We start from the raw sequence: 20,281 nt of genomic DNA, 5'->3' as shown, positions 1-20,281 counted from the left end.
TATCTATCATCTTTGAGCAGAGTCAAAATACATCAAATCTAATACAGATGGGCTTAAATTACATGCAGACACACAGTTCCAGCAGGATTATTGTCACAGCTGCTTGCAAACCTGCTTTACCTTCATGCACTGGGGCAACTAATTGGCATGGCATTGCATACTGTAATCTCCCAGAGAAGCGTGTCTGTGGTCAGGGGATGTGTGACCAGGCTTGCAAAAACTTGGACCAAATTCAATCCTGTAATATAAATATTCATGTTACTAGGTGCAGGTCCCGAGTAATATCCTCAGAATAATACAGAAACCTGACACAAAATACACAGTGGTAAAGCAAGAACGTGTCAAGAACAGAAATTTTCTGTTTATTTAGAAAGCATTAAGATTTTAAATGAAGCTTTCATAACATCCCCTTGTTTTGATATATGGATACATGAGTTGATACAAGTGACATGACACTATGCAACCGTTTGCATTCCTGGATTCCATTTCTTTGGGACGTGATTTTAAAGAACTTGGGTAGCAAAAATATTGCTCCGTGATTCACTTGGGTTTTCTGTCAAATTAATTACAAGGTACCCTTCCCCCCTAGGCAAAACCCAAGTTATAAAATGCCACAACTGCTGCTGTCCAACATAGTAATTACATGCTAAATTAGGCTAAATTGAAACAGCATAAAATAGGATATTAGAGGTGAACCTGTCATTTATTATGGTATAGTTCATTTACATTACTTTAATAATGAAATCTGAATTTCAGACAATTGTTTTGCTGGGCTAGTAATAATGCAGTTAAAGGACTTATATACAGAAAATGACACAATAATAGTAATATTGTGGTTAAAATTGTTATGCACATATGCACACACGTAAACTCCTTTAGTTTCTATTCCTTCCTCTAAAGATTGCTCCTCTGGGCATTCAGATCAGCTTCAGGCTGCTGAGGGAGCAACACCAACAGTCATCAACCACTGGCATCCTTTCTTGGCAGGAACATGATGCCAAGGTGGTGGTTTCTTCTTCCTCTCCCCAGCATCACCTTTGGGTCATTTTTTGGGGGGGGTCATATGTTTGCTAATGTGCTTTTACACCTTTCTTCTTCTTCACTTGTCTGCAGCTTCAGATTCCATCCAAATTTACCATACATAGTGCCTTTTACACATATTAGGTATCATTTCTTTGATCTCTTTGTTACCCCTAAAATCAACTTTATCAAGCCAATTCTGCCGATATTATTTTTTTTTTAGCTAAGTGTTCAGTGAGTTGTTTATATCCATAGGTGCTCCAGTACCCATGTACATGTTAACATGTAGCCCTGTAACTACCACTGCTGTTGCTAGCAACTGGCCATAAGCTTTGCACTGAGTTTGCATGGCCTCAGGACCATGGCTTGCCAGGTCTGCTCTGTATGAACTTGTCCTGACCGTTGCAGCTTTGTTTTGCTTGGCACAGCTGTGATAGAACTTTCTTGAATTGATTGTTTCTTATTTGTTTTACTTTTATCTTTGCACAGTACAACTGCAGTTTTGTGTAGAGAGCAGCAACAAACAGTTGTCTAGGTGGGATCAGATATTTAGTACTCTCATACAGTGACATAACACAGAGAAATACAGGCCTGGTACAACAGCAGATACCCTGCAATGTGGAGACATAGGATGGAGGGCAGGCAGGGGCAGTAAGACATTGTGTGACTGTTATGTGGATGACAATACCAATAAAAAGAAAGCCTAGATCATGGTGCAGAACTGTGCAAAACTTCATCAGCAGAGGCAGGAGGGAGAAATGACCCTTCCCTAGCTTATGCATGATAACCAGGTCAGCCTATACTAGCCTGAAATATTCTCCTTATCATAGATGCCTCTGCATTTGAGCAAAGTAAAAGCTGGAAGCTATTAGGAGCTGTTACCACATTCTCCACAATGCAGAGTAATGCATGGCATGGAGCCAGGCTAAAAAAAGCAGCATAGTGAGAAGTTTCTATTCCCCAGCAAGTGGCTCTTCTGCTTCTGCAGATTCAGACAGAAGCTGAAGTTTCGCTTTCTCATGGATCACGTGGGGGCTGGAGCATATAAAAGGAAAGGCATAACAACAGCAAGTAGCACACCACTGGCTTTGCAGCTGCCTTAAGACAAGTGAGCAGAGAAGGATAACCATGAGGTAAGCCACCAACCCAGTCTCTAAAAGATGCTTTTATGCTATGCCATGGGAAAATAAAGCTTATTATTTACATAAATGTAAGTAGTGAGGGACTTTTTTGGGGATCCAAGCAGCAGAAAGTATTTTACAGAGTATTTACTGGAAGATTAAAAATAAAATAAGGATGCTACTGAATATTGTATTGAGTACTGTTATTGCTTCTCTGACAAGGAACAGTGTCTATGAGCAGAACTTGCAGTCTGAAAATCTGTGTGCATGCAGTTCAGGGATGAAATCCAGGCTACAGCCATGGCTGGTGCTCAGCCAAATGGGTGGCTGGCACCAATGCATTTGAGAATTTACTTTGAACTCTATTACTATGAGGACCAGCAAACAGGGCAGTGCAGGTCCTGGGCTGCAACTTTGAGCATCAGAGCGGAGGTGACATTTTCTGAAGACTGACACACATGCACAAGAGAGGCACACACACCCCCAAATAGGCAAAGCCAAGATGTTTATGACAGCTTTGGAAACTACATTTACCAGTGACACATTGAACTAAGCTAAACTGTATTTAATCTGTATCACAAATCTGTTTCTGTGACATTCATGAATATTCATTTTCCACCACACAGCTGCTCATGCAGTCCCCCCACTCCCAGAGGGTTGGGGAGGAGAATCAAAAGAATGTAAACCCCATGGGTTGAGATAAGAACAGTCTAGTAAATAAAGTATAATACAAAACTACTCTTAATATCAATGATAAGGGAAAGAACAATGTGAGAGAATATAAAACTGAAAAGGGAAGGGGGGAAAAGAACACAATAAGCACAAGTGATGTAGCCTGACCCAAGCAGCAGTCTGGGTCTTCCAGGTGACTCCTCCCAGTTTGTATACTGGGCATGATATGCTGTGGTATTAAATACCCCTTTGGCTAGTTTGGGTCAGGTGTCTTGTCTCTGCTTCCTCCTCGCTTCTTGTGCCCCTCCTCACTGGCAGAGCATGAGAGACTAAAACGTCCTTGATGAGGCTAAGCATTATTTAGCAACAACTAAAACATTGGTGTGTTATCAGCATTGTTCTCAGGCTAAAGTTGAAAACACAGCACTGCACCAGCTATTAGGAAGAAAAGTAACTGTTAGAGCTGAACCCAGGTCAGGGGAGTTGGCTGGCAGGTGCCAGTCACTGCTCGAGGATGGGCTGGGCATCGGTCAGTGGGCGGTGAGCAGTTTCATTGAGCATCACAATGCAATACACACCCTTGTGTTTCTTAGGTTTAATTCCTCTCTCTCTTTATTTCCTATTATTATTATGAGAATATTTTACTTTATTTCAATTATTAAACACTTCTTATCTAAACCCACAGGTTTTTACTTTGTTTTTTTTTTTCCTCTGATTCTCCTCCCCATGCTGTCAGGGTAGGGTGGGGAGAGAGTGACTGGTTGTGTGGTATCTAGTCATTAGCTGGGCTTAAACCACAACACCTAGTCAGGGACACAAGCCCCCACCCAGCCTTCCCAGGGGACCCTCAGCTCCATGGGCTAGGGGAACACCAAGCACTAGGGGTCCACTAGAGCGCCTAGCGAAATGTGACACATTACAGGATGCAGGGAAAAGTATTTGGGGATTGCACTTGTTGTGGGACCAAGGGCAGAGAAACAAGAGATCTGAGCGATCTGTTACAAAATCACAAAGAGGGACCAGTTGTATCTAAACAGGGTCTGGTCATCATGCCTGCGTGTGTGTGTCTAGAGGTGAGCACCTGCATGGAAAGAGGATCCCTGACCAGCTACTGGATAGCCAAAGCCATTTTCTGGAGATCTATAGGGTGAGTGAGTGTGTGGTCTGTACCAGCAAGTAGAATGGGCTGGCACCCTTGAGGGCCTGTACATTCAGATGCCAGGAACTGGGGAGACTGGTGAGATCTGGGAGTCAGCTACTGGATACATCAGTATAATCCTACATAAAAACGGTGCAGTGATCTAAAAAACAAGGATTTACAAAGGCAAGAAATTAAAAATTAAACTTATAATCCAAATCATAAAAAATACAGGCACATGGGAAAGGAAATGCATCACTTTTGCTATGTTTTGAGGGAAGTTTTTTATTTGAGTATAATTTCTGGGTAGGCCTCAGAAGTTGTTACCAGCACGGGAAATACATTCCTCTGGGCCAGAAGTGTGCCAGCTTTACTGTGGATACTAGCTCTCCTCTGATATCCAGACCACCAGCTCTGTTGCTATGTGAGAGGTGCCCTCATACACTGCAAGGAGAGTTACTAAAATAACTATTCAGATCTTTAGACCTCCAGCTTCCCACAGCTTTTGCTTGTTTGAAGTATTGTCAACTAGTGGCACCAGCTGTGGTATGGCCTACATTACGTCTGGTTTAAAGCCAAGAGCAGCAAAAGCCAAATGGGGTATAAGTAAGTTTTTCTTTGATTTCTTCTAGTACCATTACCAAGAATTCCTTGAAGAGCTCCTTGATGCAGCTCCAGTGTCATTTTACATGGACTTTGCTGAAAGAAGATATGGATCTAGATAACCTAGAGGAAACAATAGGTGATCAGATCAAGTTTTTTGCAAATTCCAACATAAAAAATTATAATCTACTGTCCTACATATGCCATCTAAAGAATTCGAACGAGGAAGCCCTGAAATATCTCCAACAAGCTGAAGAAGAAGTTAAGAAAAACTACCCAGATGAAATTGCCAGGAGAAGCCTTGTTACCTGGGGGAACTATGCCTGGGTCTATTACTACATGGGAAGATTCAAAGATGCTCAAACTTATGTAAGCAAAGTGGAAAACAGCTGCAAAAAGCTTTCAAGTACTGCTCCAGGGAAGATTCAGCTTCCAGATATCTATGCTGAACAAGGGTGGGCATTTTTAAAGTTTGGGAGAAAATACTACGAGAGAGCAAAGGATTGTTTTGAAAATGCTCTGAAGAATGAACCCAATAACCCAGAATTTAATGCTGGCTATGCAATAGTAATGTATCGTTTGGAAGATTTTTCTCAGAGAGAATGTGAACATGTAAGCCCTTCGATTGAGGCCCTGAAGCGTGCAGTAGAACTGAATCCAAAGAATACTTTTATTATGGCTTTACTTGCATTAAAACTTCAGGACTTGAAGCAAGTTGATGAAGGGGAGAGGTACATTGAAGCAGCAATGCAGAAAACACCTGATTTTCCTTATGTCCTGCGATATGCTGCTAAATTTTATAGAAGGAAAAGAGAAGTGGACAAGGCACTGGAAATTTTGAAGAAGGCCCTAGTGGTGACACCAAAATCAGCCTTTTTGCATCACCAACTAGGAGTCTGCTACAAAGAAAAGCTGTTTCAATTGAAAAAGACTACAAGATATCCACCTCAAGAGCAAGTGGAGGAACTCATCCGACTTTCCATTTTTCATTTTAAAACAGCGACTGACCAAAACACAAAATGTTTTGTTGCCTATATTGGCCTAGCAAACATGTATGCACAAGGAAAGAGGTATGAAGAAGCAAAAGAGACATTTCAGAAAGCATTTCAGATAAATATTCTATCCTATGCTGATAAACAAGAATTCTATTACCATTATGGCAATTTTCAGCGTTTTCACATGAAATCGGATTCTGAAGCCATTAGGAATTACACAGAAGGGCTGAAAATTGAAAAAGCTTCCTATGGAAGACAAAGTTGCATAAATGCCCTGAAGCAATTGTTGGAAAAGAGAATTCAGGAAGGTTTGGGAAATGCAACAGATTTTGGTACGCTTGGATTCATTCACAATCTAAACCATGAGAAACATAAAGCAATTGAGTGCTATAAGAAAGCCATTGCATTGTATCCCAACAATGAAGAATATGTGAGCGCATTATGTGAGCTACAACTTTCCATCAGAAGCTAAAGCTCCACAAAACCTTCATAAAAAAAACCAAACAAAACCCCAAAACACTGAATACCAAACCCAAGGACATTTCAACAGACTCTCAAAACCTTTTTTAAGGTTGGAGTTATAAGCAGATGAAACATCTGGTAGCATCACTTTCTAGTGATAATGTAGAAACTGCAGATGATGATTATTCATTTGTTTGTTTATTCACCAACAGAGCATGCTTGGAAAGACGAAATAATAGCTAGGCTGTCTTAATCTTCAGTGCTAAAACACAACCTTTCTACCAGTGTAAGGGGTATCTGTAGAACGTAGAGCTTCGAAGATGGAAATCAGATCTTACCTTCAACTGAGAAAAAGATGAGGAGAAAAAAGTATTATAGTATTTCATCTGTCCACTTGAAAGGCATGCTTATACACAAGTGGAATTTCTGATGCTTTTTCAAATATTTAAAGGATATCCTTTTTAGTGTTAATTGGAAGAAACATTTGTTGAAGACTTCTTTAGTTTACTAACTTGTATGTTGTTTATCTATGAAAAATAGCCACTATTTGACTAGTTTACTGCCAAGCTTACAAAACATGTATTATTGTTCTGAACTATTAAAGAGCATTGCATGTATCAGCTGTTGCTTCTGGTATCTCTCTGCTGACCAGTCCTCATGTTAGTAGATAAAAGAAAGGGAAATGGCCATTTGAAAAAAATAACAAGGATGAAGTTTTGGCAGGATATGAAAGGGTCAGGACACAGCCCCATTTACTTTCCCAAACTCTCAGCAAAGCTGATTTCAGAGGTGTTGCACCAAAGAATTAAGCTGTGCACAAAACAGTATCCATCTAGTTTACTCTAAACCACACTCTCTGGAACTGCTACAGCAAACATCCGGAGAGGAAGGTAAGGCAGTCTTTGAAATGCCAAAGAGATGGTTACCTGCAGTCATGCTGGTGAAACAAGCCAGGGACAGAAAACAGACACAAGAAATGCACTGAACTGGACATGGAGGGCAGAGTGCAGCTAGAATGAAAGGTTGGATGAGCACTGAAGAGCATTGCAGTAGAACACAAAAGGCATATGGGAAAAGGGGTGAGTGCCAACAGAGTCTATATGAGTGGAATAAAGGGCTGAAAGGACAGGGAGAATGGGTGGAGGAGGCGATTGTCTTCAGACACCCAACTAAAATTCAGTATTCTTTGTAACAGGCCAGACTAATTCCACAGTATTGTACCTTGGTATGGTAGGTCATAGTGCTCAGAGAAAATTAACACTGTGCTTCCAAAACACTTCTGAGCCCTAGCCAGTAGCGTAGAATGAAGCAGAAAGGTTCATTCAGAGACAGAGCCAATGAGGAGGGATGCGCACTTTTATTTCCAGCCATCCTGGAGCATTCCTGTCCCTGCAACACCAGTCCCATGTACAGTCAGGATGACAGGCCTGAAGGAGTGTAAAATATGATGTCAAATCATGAAACACCAGGAAGCCTCTCCCCTCTCAGCTCAAAGAATCTTCCATAACGCAAGCTAAAGTGATCAGGAACTTAACAGTGTACATAATCCAACCACACCTTCTTCCTAAGAAAGGGAGAAAAAACATCCCAGTTTCCCAGCTGCCTGCCAGCTTCTCTCTTACAAACAAGGGTGGCCCTAGGGCTGGGAAAGAGCAGGGGTGGAGGAGGGAAGGAAGGACTGTGAGCAGGACTGACACAGCACTCCTGAAAGCTGGCAGGAACAACAGTAGGGGTGCTGACAGGAGCCAGGAACTACCTGTGGTGGCGTTCTCAGAGCTTTTAGGGCAAAAGAGTGTAAGGTAGGTGATCTCACTGCCTTTCTCAGTCTTGAGGCTTCTAGCCTCAGCATCGTTGCCATCCAAACCCTCCTGAGGGCATGGACAGCAGCAGGCAAGAATTTGAGGAAGAAATGGTGGTGCAGGTTCCCAAAGCCATGGTGGCAAACCCATGCTCCCCTCCACATGCCACTACCAGGGCCTCTTCCTGTCTCTCTCCTGGAAGATGAACCTCGAAGAAATAAGGAAGAGTACATGGAGAAAAATGTGCACCTGGCTGTTTATGAAGAGTCAGAGTGGCTCAGTCTTCTCCACAGCAAAGAAATTGATTGTGGGATGTAGTAATGCAAGGAATCTATTTATTGTGCCTGACCTGCTTCAGGCTTCGGAGGATTGCGCTCGACCACGGTACTGCCCGTGGATACGCTGGTCAAACACTGCTTTCTAGTTCTTGCCTAGTGTCTTGTAAATGAGGAGAAATATTATTTCCCACAGGGTGGTGCTGCTGCATTGTCTGGTGAAACACAGGGAAAGGCTGAGATTGAGCTTCCGCAAGTGGGCAAAACAAAACACCCATTTTGCAGTGTCCAAGTCCAGTGGGCAACACCCAGAACCACACAGAAGCTGAACATCTCTCAGTTCACACCCAAGTATGAATACATGACTGGAGCCTATGCTAGCGGTGGAGGGAAAACAAGAGTGAAGATAACCTGTCAGGAATTATTCACTTACAATTCAAAGGCACTTTCTAAATTATATTGAAAATGCTACTGGAATACAGCAGAATAGTCACTTAGAAGATCTTATTTTTTGAGGGAATTCCAACTAAGGACTTCCTTATGATGACCATAAAGTCCTGTTACAGCTTAACTTACACAAGCTCTTCCTTTTCACAATGAAATTTGTAACACTTCAGAAAGCAAACGAGGAACTGTTGTGGCAATATAAAATATATTCCGCATATAGAAGCACAGACAACTTTTGTTTTTCAGAAGATAAAGTATCATCCAAGCTGGCAGAAAGGTTCCAGGCTCAAAGTTTTGGGTTTTCTTTTCTTTTTCTTTTTTTTTTCCCCTGAAAACAGGGCTATTTTATTTCAACAGAAGGGACTTGATTTTTCCAATGCTGTTTTCACACAAGGTACAATTTATTAAATGTTCCAAAGCTGATTTGATAAAAGTTACCATTAGAACATAAGCAAATTCAAAGGAATGATGACTTCCACATTTCAAACCTCATGGAATGGAAACAGATGGGATAATTTCAGCAATTGTAAGCAGTTTCACTTATGCAGAATTCCCATTCATTGTACAGAATAGTGTGTTATTCCAGGCAGGATTCATCTGAGGTAGGATCATTCTGTTTCTGTCTCAGGCATATGTTACCCCAGCCAAGTCTGACCATGGTTTCCCTGGAAGGCAGACAGGGCCAGTTGTGCAGTGCGACATCCAAGCTCATATCCGTCAGTGTTCAGTAGGGCTGGTGAGCACATGTAGTGTTAGCCTGGCAAATTGTTCACAGCTAGCCCAGGTGTCTCTGCTTACTGCTGCACAGTGCCATGCCAGGAAATATCTCCATGGAGGACAGCCTGACCGTTTGCATTGCGTGGACCAGGGGGTAGAAGTTTGGCATGAGGCTTCTCAAACCTTGACTATATTCCTAATTCTTCCACTCGCAGTTTATGCTTCCTTCCTTCTGCTTCTTACCGGGGAGATTCATATCTGGTATTTCAGTGTGTTTTATGCACATTCTGGTAGATAAGTTTTTAGCCATTGGCTGAAGTCAAAGCAGATACAGTGTTAGAAAACACTTAAATAATTCTACCATTTTCTACAAAAAGTCTGTGCATAAAACCAGTTGAACGTTTTCTGCTGAATTAGATATTTAAAGCAAGAAATACTGCTGTAAACACATAAATGGAAAAAAACCTGGGAAAAGAATAACTTGAAATAAAAAAAAACTACTTTAAAAATGTAATACCGTATTACACAGTGTTGTTTACTAGGATAAAAATGCATATACTATTATTACAACAGGCTTTTACAATATGCATTTCTGGTGTGAACAACTGCTGACGTGTTGCAATGTGGTAAACAAAGTAATTAAATTTTTCTGAAGTAAATGACAATGGTAATTTACAACTTGTGGAAAATTGCTTATTTTCTGTGTAGACCACACTCTTCCTTACATTTTTATATTAAAACTTTGCATTAAGATCTAAACCAACATCTTCATCACTTCTAATTAATAAACCCACTTTGTCTTTTTCCAAATGTGCGTAGTTTTCCTAACTCATTAAGAAACACTCATGGATAATTTTTCTCCTTTTTTTATGAACATATGTTAAAACCAAGCTTAGGGCTCAGGCAGAGCTGAAAAAGATTATGTCATTAGTTTTAAGCAGTCTTTGAACTCCCATCCATCTCTTATTCTGTGGTCTGTGCATGTAGATCATGCTACGGGCTCCGACCACACTTCTAAAGCAGGGCAGCAGGAAATACCTCATTTGAGCACAGACAGCTGAAGACAGACAATTTTAGTATGTTATATTTGAGATATGCATGAATAATAAAACTACTTGCCACACATACTATTCATATATATATATAACTATATTATACTCCTATGGCTATACTCTTGATCTAGATCAAATTGGTGAACATTAGTCTATGTTATTTTCCCTTATGTGGCACAAAGTAGAACAGGACATGACAAGCAACCATTGAATACACTGCAGACAATTACAAAACTACTAGTTCAGTACTGGTGAAAATTATTTGGACTCTGATCAATTTGCTAATCAACAGAATACAGTTGTATACAGCATCAAAACACAGAAATGATTCACATTGCAGAATGTGAAGTTCCTCCATTGCTGTCAACATTTTCACTCTGGAAACATAGAAACATCCCATTACGTATGACATCGTCAGTAATTTACCCCATGAACTACATTCAGTCTGTAGCAGCCAGCTATAGTATATTCCCCACACAAGCAGAAGGAAACCTGTGCGGATCACAGCTGTGGTGTTGTGGTCATTTAGGACAAGTGCCCTGATCAGCTCTTCAGATGGCACAAACAAGTAATTTGCTCTAACTGAGGCTACAGCTTCTGGGCCTGAAAAGAGGCAGACTTGCCACTGCAATACTGCCACTGCAGAAACAACTTTGCTAACATCCTCTTTAGTAATGGTCTCTGGAGTGGGCAGTCTCACAGTCATCTGCTTGCACAGACTCATCAACAGGTGTTGATTTTATAGGAGGAAGATGCTCTGTGTTTGGAAAAACAATAGAGACTAGAGGAAACTCTGCTCTAGTCTCCTGAGTTGCCTTTGGGCTTCTTCCACTCATGCAGATAAAGCAGGTTTGTCTATCATCAAACCCAGTCCCCTGGCACAAATTTACTGCTCTTCAGACAGCAGACTGGCCACGGCACCTCTTTCACTCTCCCAGAAAAGGATCAACCAGAGGATCCTACCTGGAATGTCAATGTGTAGAAATTCAAGCTTTAAAGATATCCAGGAAAAAAACCCAAACAAACCAGCAACCACCTCAAAATTTTGCTGTAGGGGGCTTGGGAAAGTCTGTCTAAAACTGTTTCTGACATGAAATTGCAATGTATGTACAAAATTGAGGCACACCATAAAAATTAAAGCTGCTCCAGGGACACTTTCAGCATAAATCACAGATTCCTGCCAGATCTAAACAAAGAACAACAACAAAAAAGCTAAACAAACAAAAAACCAAGCCACCCCAAACTAAAACAAATGGCTTTGGCATCTGACACAGTTATTTGCAAAGAGTTTAATGCAGAATGATACATGAGGAAGGTTTTTGGTGGTGTGCGTGAGTAGTCCATTGAAACATAATAGACCAGAACACCAAAAAGTTTATTTCATTAATACTATTTTTTAAATACTTCAAATTTTATTGTTCAGTTTTCGTGACCGATTATAGGGGTTTTTTATTATAGCCAGTTCTCATCTTCTAGATTAGATTACCTGTGGAGTCGCCATACTGCATTTCAAACAAATCTGTGAACATTTGTATCTACAAACTCTATTTTCAGTCTAGCTTTCTTCTATTACTGCATTTACTTGTATTACTAATGCTGTATGTAGACTTTAGCCAAGTAAAACATGCCAGAAAAGTCTAATTAAGAGATGCCTTGTTTCACAGGAGTAGTATCTTCAGCAGTGTAACACTATAGAGCCACCTCTATCTCAGTCATGGCTGTGCAGAATCTTGATGCACTTGTCATCTGTTGCTGTAGCTGTTTATATCCACAGCCAAAAATTGAACATCCTTTTGGTCTAATTCTGCTGTGACAGAATAAGCTATTGCTCCATTAGTCCAGATGTGCTGTTTCGTGCCCATGTCATTGGTGAGTGACAGCAAATGAGTTCTTTTGATTTTCTTCGCTAGATTTGCAAAGCACAATAACATCGAACTAAATACCATAGAAAATCCACACAAGAGGAAGGATGCAGTATAACTGCCAGTTGTGTCTACAAGCCAACCTGTAGGAAAAAAAGTCATGGGTTTTTAAAGGTCCACCAGAATTCTGATAATTTACAAATCCTGTGATCAACAGGGGTTTTATAAGCTTCTGGAGTTATCACATGTACATACAATCAAACAATACAGGTTTACATCACCACCACTATACTTTTATTTCCTAGGGCAGGGAGGGATTTGTCCTCAGCAGACAGGTAAGATTTTTATGGACTTTTGTTTGGAGGCCCAATCCATGAAAAAAGGCCCAGAAGTCATCGCCACAACAGTAACCAGACATCTTTCAACTGGATGGATTTAGGTGGCAGTCTAAAGTCATGCTTAGAGAGCCTTGGGATTAAATATTGTGTGCATGACATTCTCATACAGAAACATCTAATGACACATGCTCAAGGCTCATGTATCACTTAAAATAATACCACTTTCCAATGATTTCTGCTATGGCTAATTAAATTAAAAGATTCAAAAGTAGTGATTAACCAGGAATTGATATGAACAGTAGACAAAATCCAGAAGACATATATGTACATGGCTGTTTGAAAAAGATCTCTGACCTTCCACAATATTTAAAACTCTCTGCTCTCATCCTTACTTCACTGTGATGGAACTGACGGGGAAAATGATGGTTAGATATTACAGTGATGAGCTTGTGACCAAAGAATACTGAAGTTGACTCACCTACCTGTTCAAAGCAGCTCGGAGATGAAAAGATCAAGTCCTCTGCACCAAAAAACCCACCTCGGAATGAAATTGCTTACATTTTCAAAATCATGTAATTTCACAGTGAAATTTTGCCCCTTCTACTTGCACAATTTCTGAACTATGTGAAGTGGTGATGTAACAGCTCTTAGAAGTCTGATTCCATACTGTTCTGCTTCTTAAATTTCAACTCACTCTATTGTAGACTCTATGTAGAAATCATCCCAACAAGACAGGGCTCAAGATGATTTAAAAATCTTATGAAGGCCTAGGCATATTATTTCTCTGCCCAGGGGCTACCTCCACATTTAGCGTGCATTTGCTGTCCTTCCTCTCCTTTTATGTCACACTGACAGGCAAATCTGTAGTAGCACTAAGATTATAGGAAAGTCATTTGTGCACTGACCTGCAACAGGCGGGCTCACTAGATATGGTATGGCATGCAGAAAATACACGACACCCAGTGCTGATGATAAAGAAGAAGTTCCTACTACATCTGCTGTTATGACAGGGATCAGTGTTACATAGGCTCCATCAAAGTAACCAAAGGTAAATGAGAAAGGCACAAGCAAGGGGAAATTTTGGAGAACTGGTAGGAAAAGGCAACAGAGGCCATCCATTCCCACAGCAAAGAGGTAGCAAAAGTGACGATGCTTCTTCAGACACCTGCAAATTTCAAAACAGAAAAGAAAAGGATTATCACTGGGCACAGCATCTGTTTGTATGCTTTGTCATGCAGCACTTCAGTCTCTCTCTCTTATATAGCTCGAAGTTAAGTCCATTTTCTTGCAGTCTTCAAGATAAAAAGCTCAGCACCAATGAGCCCAGGGAGGGAAAGCTGCACACCTACAGCTGCAGAAACATCTGGTAAGCTGCAGCCCATGCTGTCTGCAGTGGGTTTTGGGCTGCTCTTAGTGAGGGGAACCACTCTGCCACCAGAATTTCACAGCCTCTGAAGTTTCAGTGTTCAAAGTAGTATTCCATTGGGCTTTACATCCCAGCTCAGCAAGGTGCTCCCAGTATTATGTAAAAATATTACAGTGTAGGTCTCTTAGATGTCATCCTTTGCATCAGCCCTTCAACACTGGTGTTAGTGTAAGCTAAGTGAGATGACAATTCCTTTCTCCCTGCCACACAAAACCAATAATTGATTTTCCCACAAACTGAATAACTGAAAAGAATGTGTCCTTTAGAATAAAAATCCTTCTTAATTTAGCCAGTCTCTACTGATGTTACAGATGCTGCACACAGACGTCTGGAGTGAGCTGAGTTAACAAAGCATGGTGAGTTCTTACATATTGGAAAATGTATAACAATTTTAGGTCAGTTCTTCTGAGTATCTGCCCAACAGTGGTGGGCCAGACCTTTGACCCTTTCCCATTACTTTTGTGTCTCTCCAGCAGCACACAAGAGTTGTAAAGGCAGAGGAAGTAGAGTACAGAGGATCATGCTCATCATACCTCAGAGGCAAGAGCTACATTTCCACTATCAAATGCAAAAGAATTAAACTCAGAAGAGACAGAAACATTAAAGGCATTTTTAACAAAAACATTAGTAGGCATTTTTGACAGCTAGACTATGTGCTGGGGGTTTGGGTTGTGGGGTTTGGGGGGGTTGTGGTTTGGTTTTTTCCTTGCTTTTTGTTTGTTTTTTTTTGGGGGGGGGAGAGGTGTTTTTCTCTTTTATTTATTTATTCTTGTAGGTTAGGGTTTTTTTCAAGTTACATGTTACAGAAAAAATCCATGATGTTAACTTTTATACCTGTTATACCTCACTTGCATCAGCCTCCCACCAGCTAAAGCTTACACTTGCTTAGCCAAAAGGCATTACCTTCTGTCTGTTAGCCATCCAAAGGTGATATTCCCAATGATGTCTATGACACCGAGTATGGACATGAGGAAGGCAGCCTGGTGGTGACTCACTCCAACGCTCAAAGCATAAGGCACTAGGTAGACAAAAAGAGGGCTACAGCCATATGCCATAAATAAAACCGACACTGCCAGCACCATGAAGCCTGGCATCAGCAAAAAGTTATATTCCTTCCATGAACAGTAGCATAAACATTCATGAGACCACACTTTGATTAAGGGTGAACAAATGGATGTTCGCTTTAAGTCTCGTTTCTGTGCTTTGGGAACATAATCCTGTTCAAGAAACTCAGAAGCAGTTTTACGGTCTTCCTTAAGAGCAATGGGCCGCATCAAGGCACCACAGACACAGAGGTTTAAAACAAAACCTCCCAGGATGAGTAAAGCTCCACGCCAGGAAAACTGCTCAATTAAGAGCTGGACCACAGGGGCCAGGATGAAGGTACCGATTCCACTTCCTGACATGGCTATTCCATATGCCAGCGCTTTTCTTTTGTTGAAATATTTGCCCACCATTGCAATGGCTGGAGAATAACAGAGTGCAAACCCAAGACCTAGAAGAGAAAGCACAGTGCAGATAGCTTAATACAAAGCATGACATATGGAACACATTAACTTAAACCACGCAAACTACTTTCATTAGCACAAAAAAACAGGAAGCTTTTTCTGATCCTCTACTTCACAGCCCAGTCACAGCGTGAAGAGAAACCAGGATGACTCCTTTCTTCCATGTCAGTCACTGATTTGACAAACTTAATGGATCATTGTTAATCTGCTATAACAAGACTCAGAAAGAAGTGATGGGATTCACTTAATAACAAGAACAGGGACGATCAATAAACATCAGAGAGATGATGTGTCAGCCTCTTCTGGATGCAAGATGAGGCATTGCCCTGGGATCTGCACAGATGCTGGCACTGGATATAGTGTCGTGATGAGGTACCACTTTGTTTTTCAGCCTGTTGCAACCCTGAACATTAATTTTCAGGTCTCTGAAACGCAGTACAAAGAGTCTGTCTCTGTTACTAATGTTCTACAATAAACCTTTTTTAGTCAGCTAAACAAACTCCATGCAGCAGCTGCTTGGAGTCCTGGCCATTTTGTCCTGCCTACAAATAAAGGGAGGGGGGGAAAGCCTCAGAAAATAAAGCCACGTCCAATTTAGTAAACAAATGAGATCCCTCTCTGGGACTGCAAAAAAGACTGTGGTCTTTGCTCCAGAACCAGAGAGCAGATTTTAATCATCAAATGCTTGCCTTATCATTAAAACGTGTATTTCTGAATGAGCTGCAGAAATGAGTTCCTGACTAGGCTTTTGACGCACGTCCCACACTAAGGGTAAAACAGTCCCCACTTCTTTTGGCAGAACTGGCCAATACAGGAGATAATCACCCAGTGCTGTAACCAGCTTGCCACGTCCTCCTCAAAGGCCACACTGTACAGGGTGGACACTAAGCCTGCCCAGACAGGATAAGTGGATTAGAAGGACTATGGGCAATGGGTGCCAGCTCTGCCACCCCTCAAGAGGCAAGGGAAGAAGCAGGGCAGAAAGCTGGGACTGGACCTGTGTGGGCAGTGGAGGCAGAGGAGCAGCCCTGAGCTGGACATCATTACTCAAGAACTGTAAAAATCACACTCTATTTGGTGTACACACTGCTTATTTTTTTGTGAGCTGGTGGGGGAAATATGCCCGAAAAAGTCAGTAATAATAAATGTCCTGTGAAAAGTGGTAATGCAGAGCTTGGGGCAGGAAACATTTTTGTGCCTCTCAGAAGAAACTCTGCTACTTATTGACACTCCGTATCTCACCTCTGCTTCACTCTTCAGTTTCAAGTCCTGAAGCTTATATGGATTTAGACAGTCACCAGTTACGGTCCCATCCCATCTCTGGGCTGGGGCACCACCTCCAGCCTTTACCAAGAGTTCACCTCTCTATTAATCAATCCCCACAGACTGGTAGTTCACTGCTTGTAGAATTGGCTCTTTACAACTTCATGTACAAAGTGCAACCGCTTTTCCACTTCAGTATTCACCATGGTTCTCACGAAGGAAGCCTTGATGGCATTAGCGTGGTATGTGGCACAGTCCCTCGAGTTACAAGGAACCTTTTTATTTGTTATGAACACACTTGTCAAAGATTAACGCTGTAATACAGGAGTGACATGCACTACCATAAGGGTTTTTATTTTTTTAAAACAAATAAGCTGTGGCAGCATGTGAACTGCAGTAATTCCACCAACTCATTACTAAACAGCAGGAGACCATGTACAAGGGCTTATATCACCGTGGCTAGGTCAGTATTAATGAGGAAGGAATGCCAGTGACCATGGGCACCTCTCAAGTTCCTCTGTGTGCAACAAACATAGGCAGACAAGGCAAAGATATTTGTTATCACCATACCTGAACACAATTGGAAGAGCTGCTACAGCAACACTACCAGCCAGCACTTTGTTTGCTTTTCAACTGGAATATAATGTAGACAAAAATAAAGTGCACAGCTGAGGAAGCAAGTATTCACCCAGTGCACCTTTGCTTTGCCTGATTACTCTCATGTTTAGATTATTTTTTTTAACATGCAAATATTTTTGGACCATGTGGGACTCCTACTACAATAAATTCCTCCCAGATGACAAGGGAAAAAAGAAAGGAAAACTTTTTGTGTATCACCTACAACAGCAGTCCTTCCTGGCCTCCTATGATTTCAGCACTTCACCCATAGACCTCTCTAACAAAAGAGTTGCTTTTTCAGGGTGCTGCATTTGGGCTGTGTGAGACCCACTGAGTGCTGAAGCCCTTGCAGGTTCTCTTTTTACAATGAAGGGAACAACTCTGAGTACTTCCATTCAACAGTGTGGTAGCAAATGACATGGAGAAGAGATCACCCTTCTTGAAAGGAAGGACCATTATTTTTAACATTCCTGTGCTCTTTTCCTGGCAAGAACAAAGGGGCTGAATGCCTCCTACCTGTAAGGACTCCTAATGATAAGTAGAGATGTTCCAGGCTGGTGGCAAATGAACTCAAAATTAGTCCAGTAGATGCAAGCAGCCCTCCTAACATGATGCCAACTTGGCAGGATACATGATTACTGATCAAACTCCCAAGCGGGGCTTCAAAGGAACAAATACAGATGGTAGTTAACAGCAGGTCCTCACCCACAGTTCATTACAATGGTCATCACCAAAAAGGAAGCAGTAGGCAGGCAGCAGAAAACAATGATCACATACACAGAGTCGTCTCCCAGCATCCCCCTATCACAATGCTGTGAGCACCAAAATCTTCTAAAAATCATCCTCCTGAAAGTCAGGATAAAACTGAAATTTACAGTAGCTTTCTCAGCAGCCATTTGTGTACACCAAAGTCATTATGGGACACAATCAATTCACAGTTCTGGTGGCTGAGAGGCCACAGCAACAGCTCACATTCTTCCATTACTCCATGCTTACAACACTGAGACCATCCCCTACCTGGAATTTGCACTTCAGCCCTCATTAAATTCAGGTGTCCTTCCTTGCTCCTCCCTGGCCTTGTGGGCTCTGCATCAGACCCAAACAGGAGAGGCCTCACACATTTTGGACCACCTCCAAGGCTTCTACCCCTCTTTTGCACTTCTTCAGTGTTGATGGCTCCCAGATCACCATGCCCCTACCATGGGGTATCATCCCTCTCTCCTACCTCTAATGCCAGGGCGAGGTTACCCTTATTTCTCTTTTTTAACTCGAGATATAACCTGGCTGACACAGAAGAGTTGCTATGTCTCATTCCAGCTGTGTCCTTGTGCCTTTGTAGCATTTCTCATGGATTAACCCTCTTACACAGGATGAGAAATTTGGTATAACTACTGCATTGATACGTCATTTTTAGTAACACTGAATTTTCTTTTAAGGGAAAAGACTGCTTGTAAATATACAAGTTAGGAAGACTGTGACTTGATCTGAAGGCAAGACCTATATCCTGTACTAAGTCTCAAGTATGGTTCCAATCAGAAGGTAAGAGAAACAACTCTCAGTTAGTAGATCTCGAACATGACTTGTCCCGCTAGACCTCGACAAAAGTACATTTCTGGAAACTTAGATCATTTGGCAAAACAAAGTTCTACTTCTTTTCTGTAGCATTTTTCTGCAGTATGAAGACACTCCCTTCCTGCAAAGCTATGCTGGAGGAAGCAGCTTGAATATACCATACCCCAGAGAGCCCACAGTATCTATGTTTCCCAGCTGACTCCACCAACTTGTGAACATGCTAAAACCAGATGGAGCTGAAGAAAAAGCAACCATACTAGTCTTAAAAGTGTAATACACACCACAGAGCATCGTAGCACAGTCTACAATGGAGTGGATCCAAGCTGTTCTGGCATAGTCTTGCCCAAAGTATGTCTGGAACTCCACAAAAAAAATGGAGATGCACCTGGGAAAGAAAACATGAACTTTTTGAACATAGGATATTTGCTTCACAGAAAACAGCAGTCTTGCTCTTCAGGTGTAAAGAGTACCCACTAGAAGGTCCTCGCTAGCTCCCAGGAAAATCAAAACTATGATTTGTCTAAATCCAAAAGAAATGGAGACATTTTTAAACAGTTTCTAAGGGATATTGGGAACGAAGGGTTACAATGAAGGGCTACCTTAATGCATAAGGGGCAAGATATGAATTGATGTGTGCAAGCTGAATAATTCCAACAGTACTCTGTGTAAGGCACCTAGGCTAGGGTGATTCAGCTTGAGAAGAATCCTTACTTTGCACTGGCAACAAATTGCTATCCAACTATTATCCCAATCCAGTGAGATTAGACAATAAAGGCAAATTACAACCTAATTCAGACAGATTACTCCAGACAAATTCTGAACATTATAATACCACGTTTCTCACTGTGGTATCTGACTTTAGATTTTTTAAGACTCATATTATTTTTTTAACTAACGTGAAATTGAAGTTGTAATTATCACCAGCAGTTTATAGCCCACATCATGATGGTGTTTCCCTTGCACACAAATTCCCTTGCACACCAGCTCCCCAGTGTTTTGCTGACCTGGTTGATTGCTAATAGTGTCATTCACATCTGCACCAACTGGCTGGGCAGAGCCAGCATAGTAGGCCTATAGAGCTGACATCCCTATAGCTATGTATTCATGGAAGCACAAGTGCAAAGTAAAAGCAGCTTCTCATGAACAGAGAATCAAAACACAGCAGGAGCACACGGACCTTCCAACAGTTTATTAAAATGCTTCCAGGAGAGATTACTTTGCTCTGCTTAATGAGTCTTACTTTCTACCTGTCTCTGCAGGGGAACAGATTAAAAAGCTGTACAGTTTTAGTCTGGTTTCTGGGTCAGCAAGAGATCCCTTTTCCCCCTGCAATGAATGGCCACTCTCTTCAGCCTTTTTCTTTCACATTCTTCATTCTTGTAGATATTATAAA

The 20,281-nt window shown here is 41.4% G+C and overlaps 2 protein-coding genes across 9 annotated transcripts in view; one reads left to right on the top strand and one right to left on the bottom strand.

The window, feature by feature from the left end:
* Positions 1 to 1,997: 1,997 nt before the first annotated feature.
* On the top strand, positions 1,998 to 6,065 carry IFIT5 (interferon induced protein with tetratricopeptide repeats 5). The gene is made up of 2 exons (XM_057401014.1): positions 1,998 to 2,153; positions 4,584 to 6,065. Exons 1-2 carry the CDS (start codon positions 2,149 to 2,151, stop codon positions 6,019 to 6,021), a joined length of 1,443 nt encoding a protein of 480 aa, XP_057256997.1. The 5' UTR covers positions 1,998 to 2,148; the 3' UTR covers positions 6,022 to 6,065.
* A 5,510-nt stretch (positions 6,066 to 11,575) lies between these two features.
* SLC16A12 (solute carrier family 16 member 12) overlaps positions 11,576 to 20,281 on the bottom strand; it is a 31,608-nt gene continuing 22,902 nt past the window's right edge. For 6 of the 8 annotated variants that reach the window (XM_057401005.1, XM_057401009.1, XM_057401013.1 and 3 more), the window contains 5 exons: positions 19,170 to 19,273; positions 17,833 to 17,976; positions 14,831 to 15,422; positions 13,407 to 13,666; positions 11,576 to 12,306 (listed from right to left, as the gene is read on the bottom strand). In XM_057401005.1, the coding sequence (XP_057256988.1) occupies positions 12,044 to 12,306; positions 13,407 to 13,666; positions 14,831 to 15,422; positions 17,833 to 17,976; positions 19,170 to 19,273 (1,363 nt within the window). In that variant the 3' untranslated portion in view covers positions 11,576 to 12,043. The remainder of the gene's footprint in view (positions 12,307 to 13,406; positions 13,667 to 14,830; positions 15,423 to 17,832; positions 17,977 to 19,169; positions 19,274 to 20,281) is intronic. The other 2 variants (XM_057401011.1, XM_057401012.1) reach the window with 1 other exon arrangement.

The sequence above is a fragment of the Pezoporus wallicus genome, unplaced genomic scaffold, assembly GCF_028554395.1.
Source record: "Pezoporus wallicus isolate ANWC-B61680 ecotype Strahan unplaced genomic scaffold, APGP_CSIRO_Pwel_v1 contig_5524, whole genome shotgun sequence".
NCBI classification, from domain to species: Eukaryota; Metazoa; Chordata; class Aves; order Psittaciformes; family Psittacidae; genus Pezoporus; species Pezoporus wallicus.
Note: the sequence above shows the minus strand (reverse complement) of the source record. Positions and strands in the feature narration are given on the sequence as shown.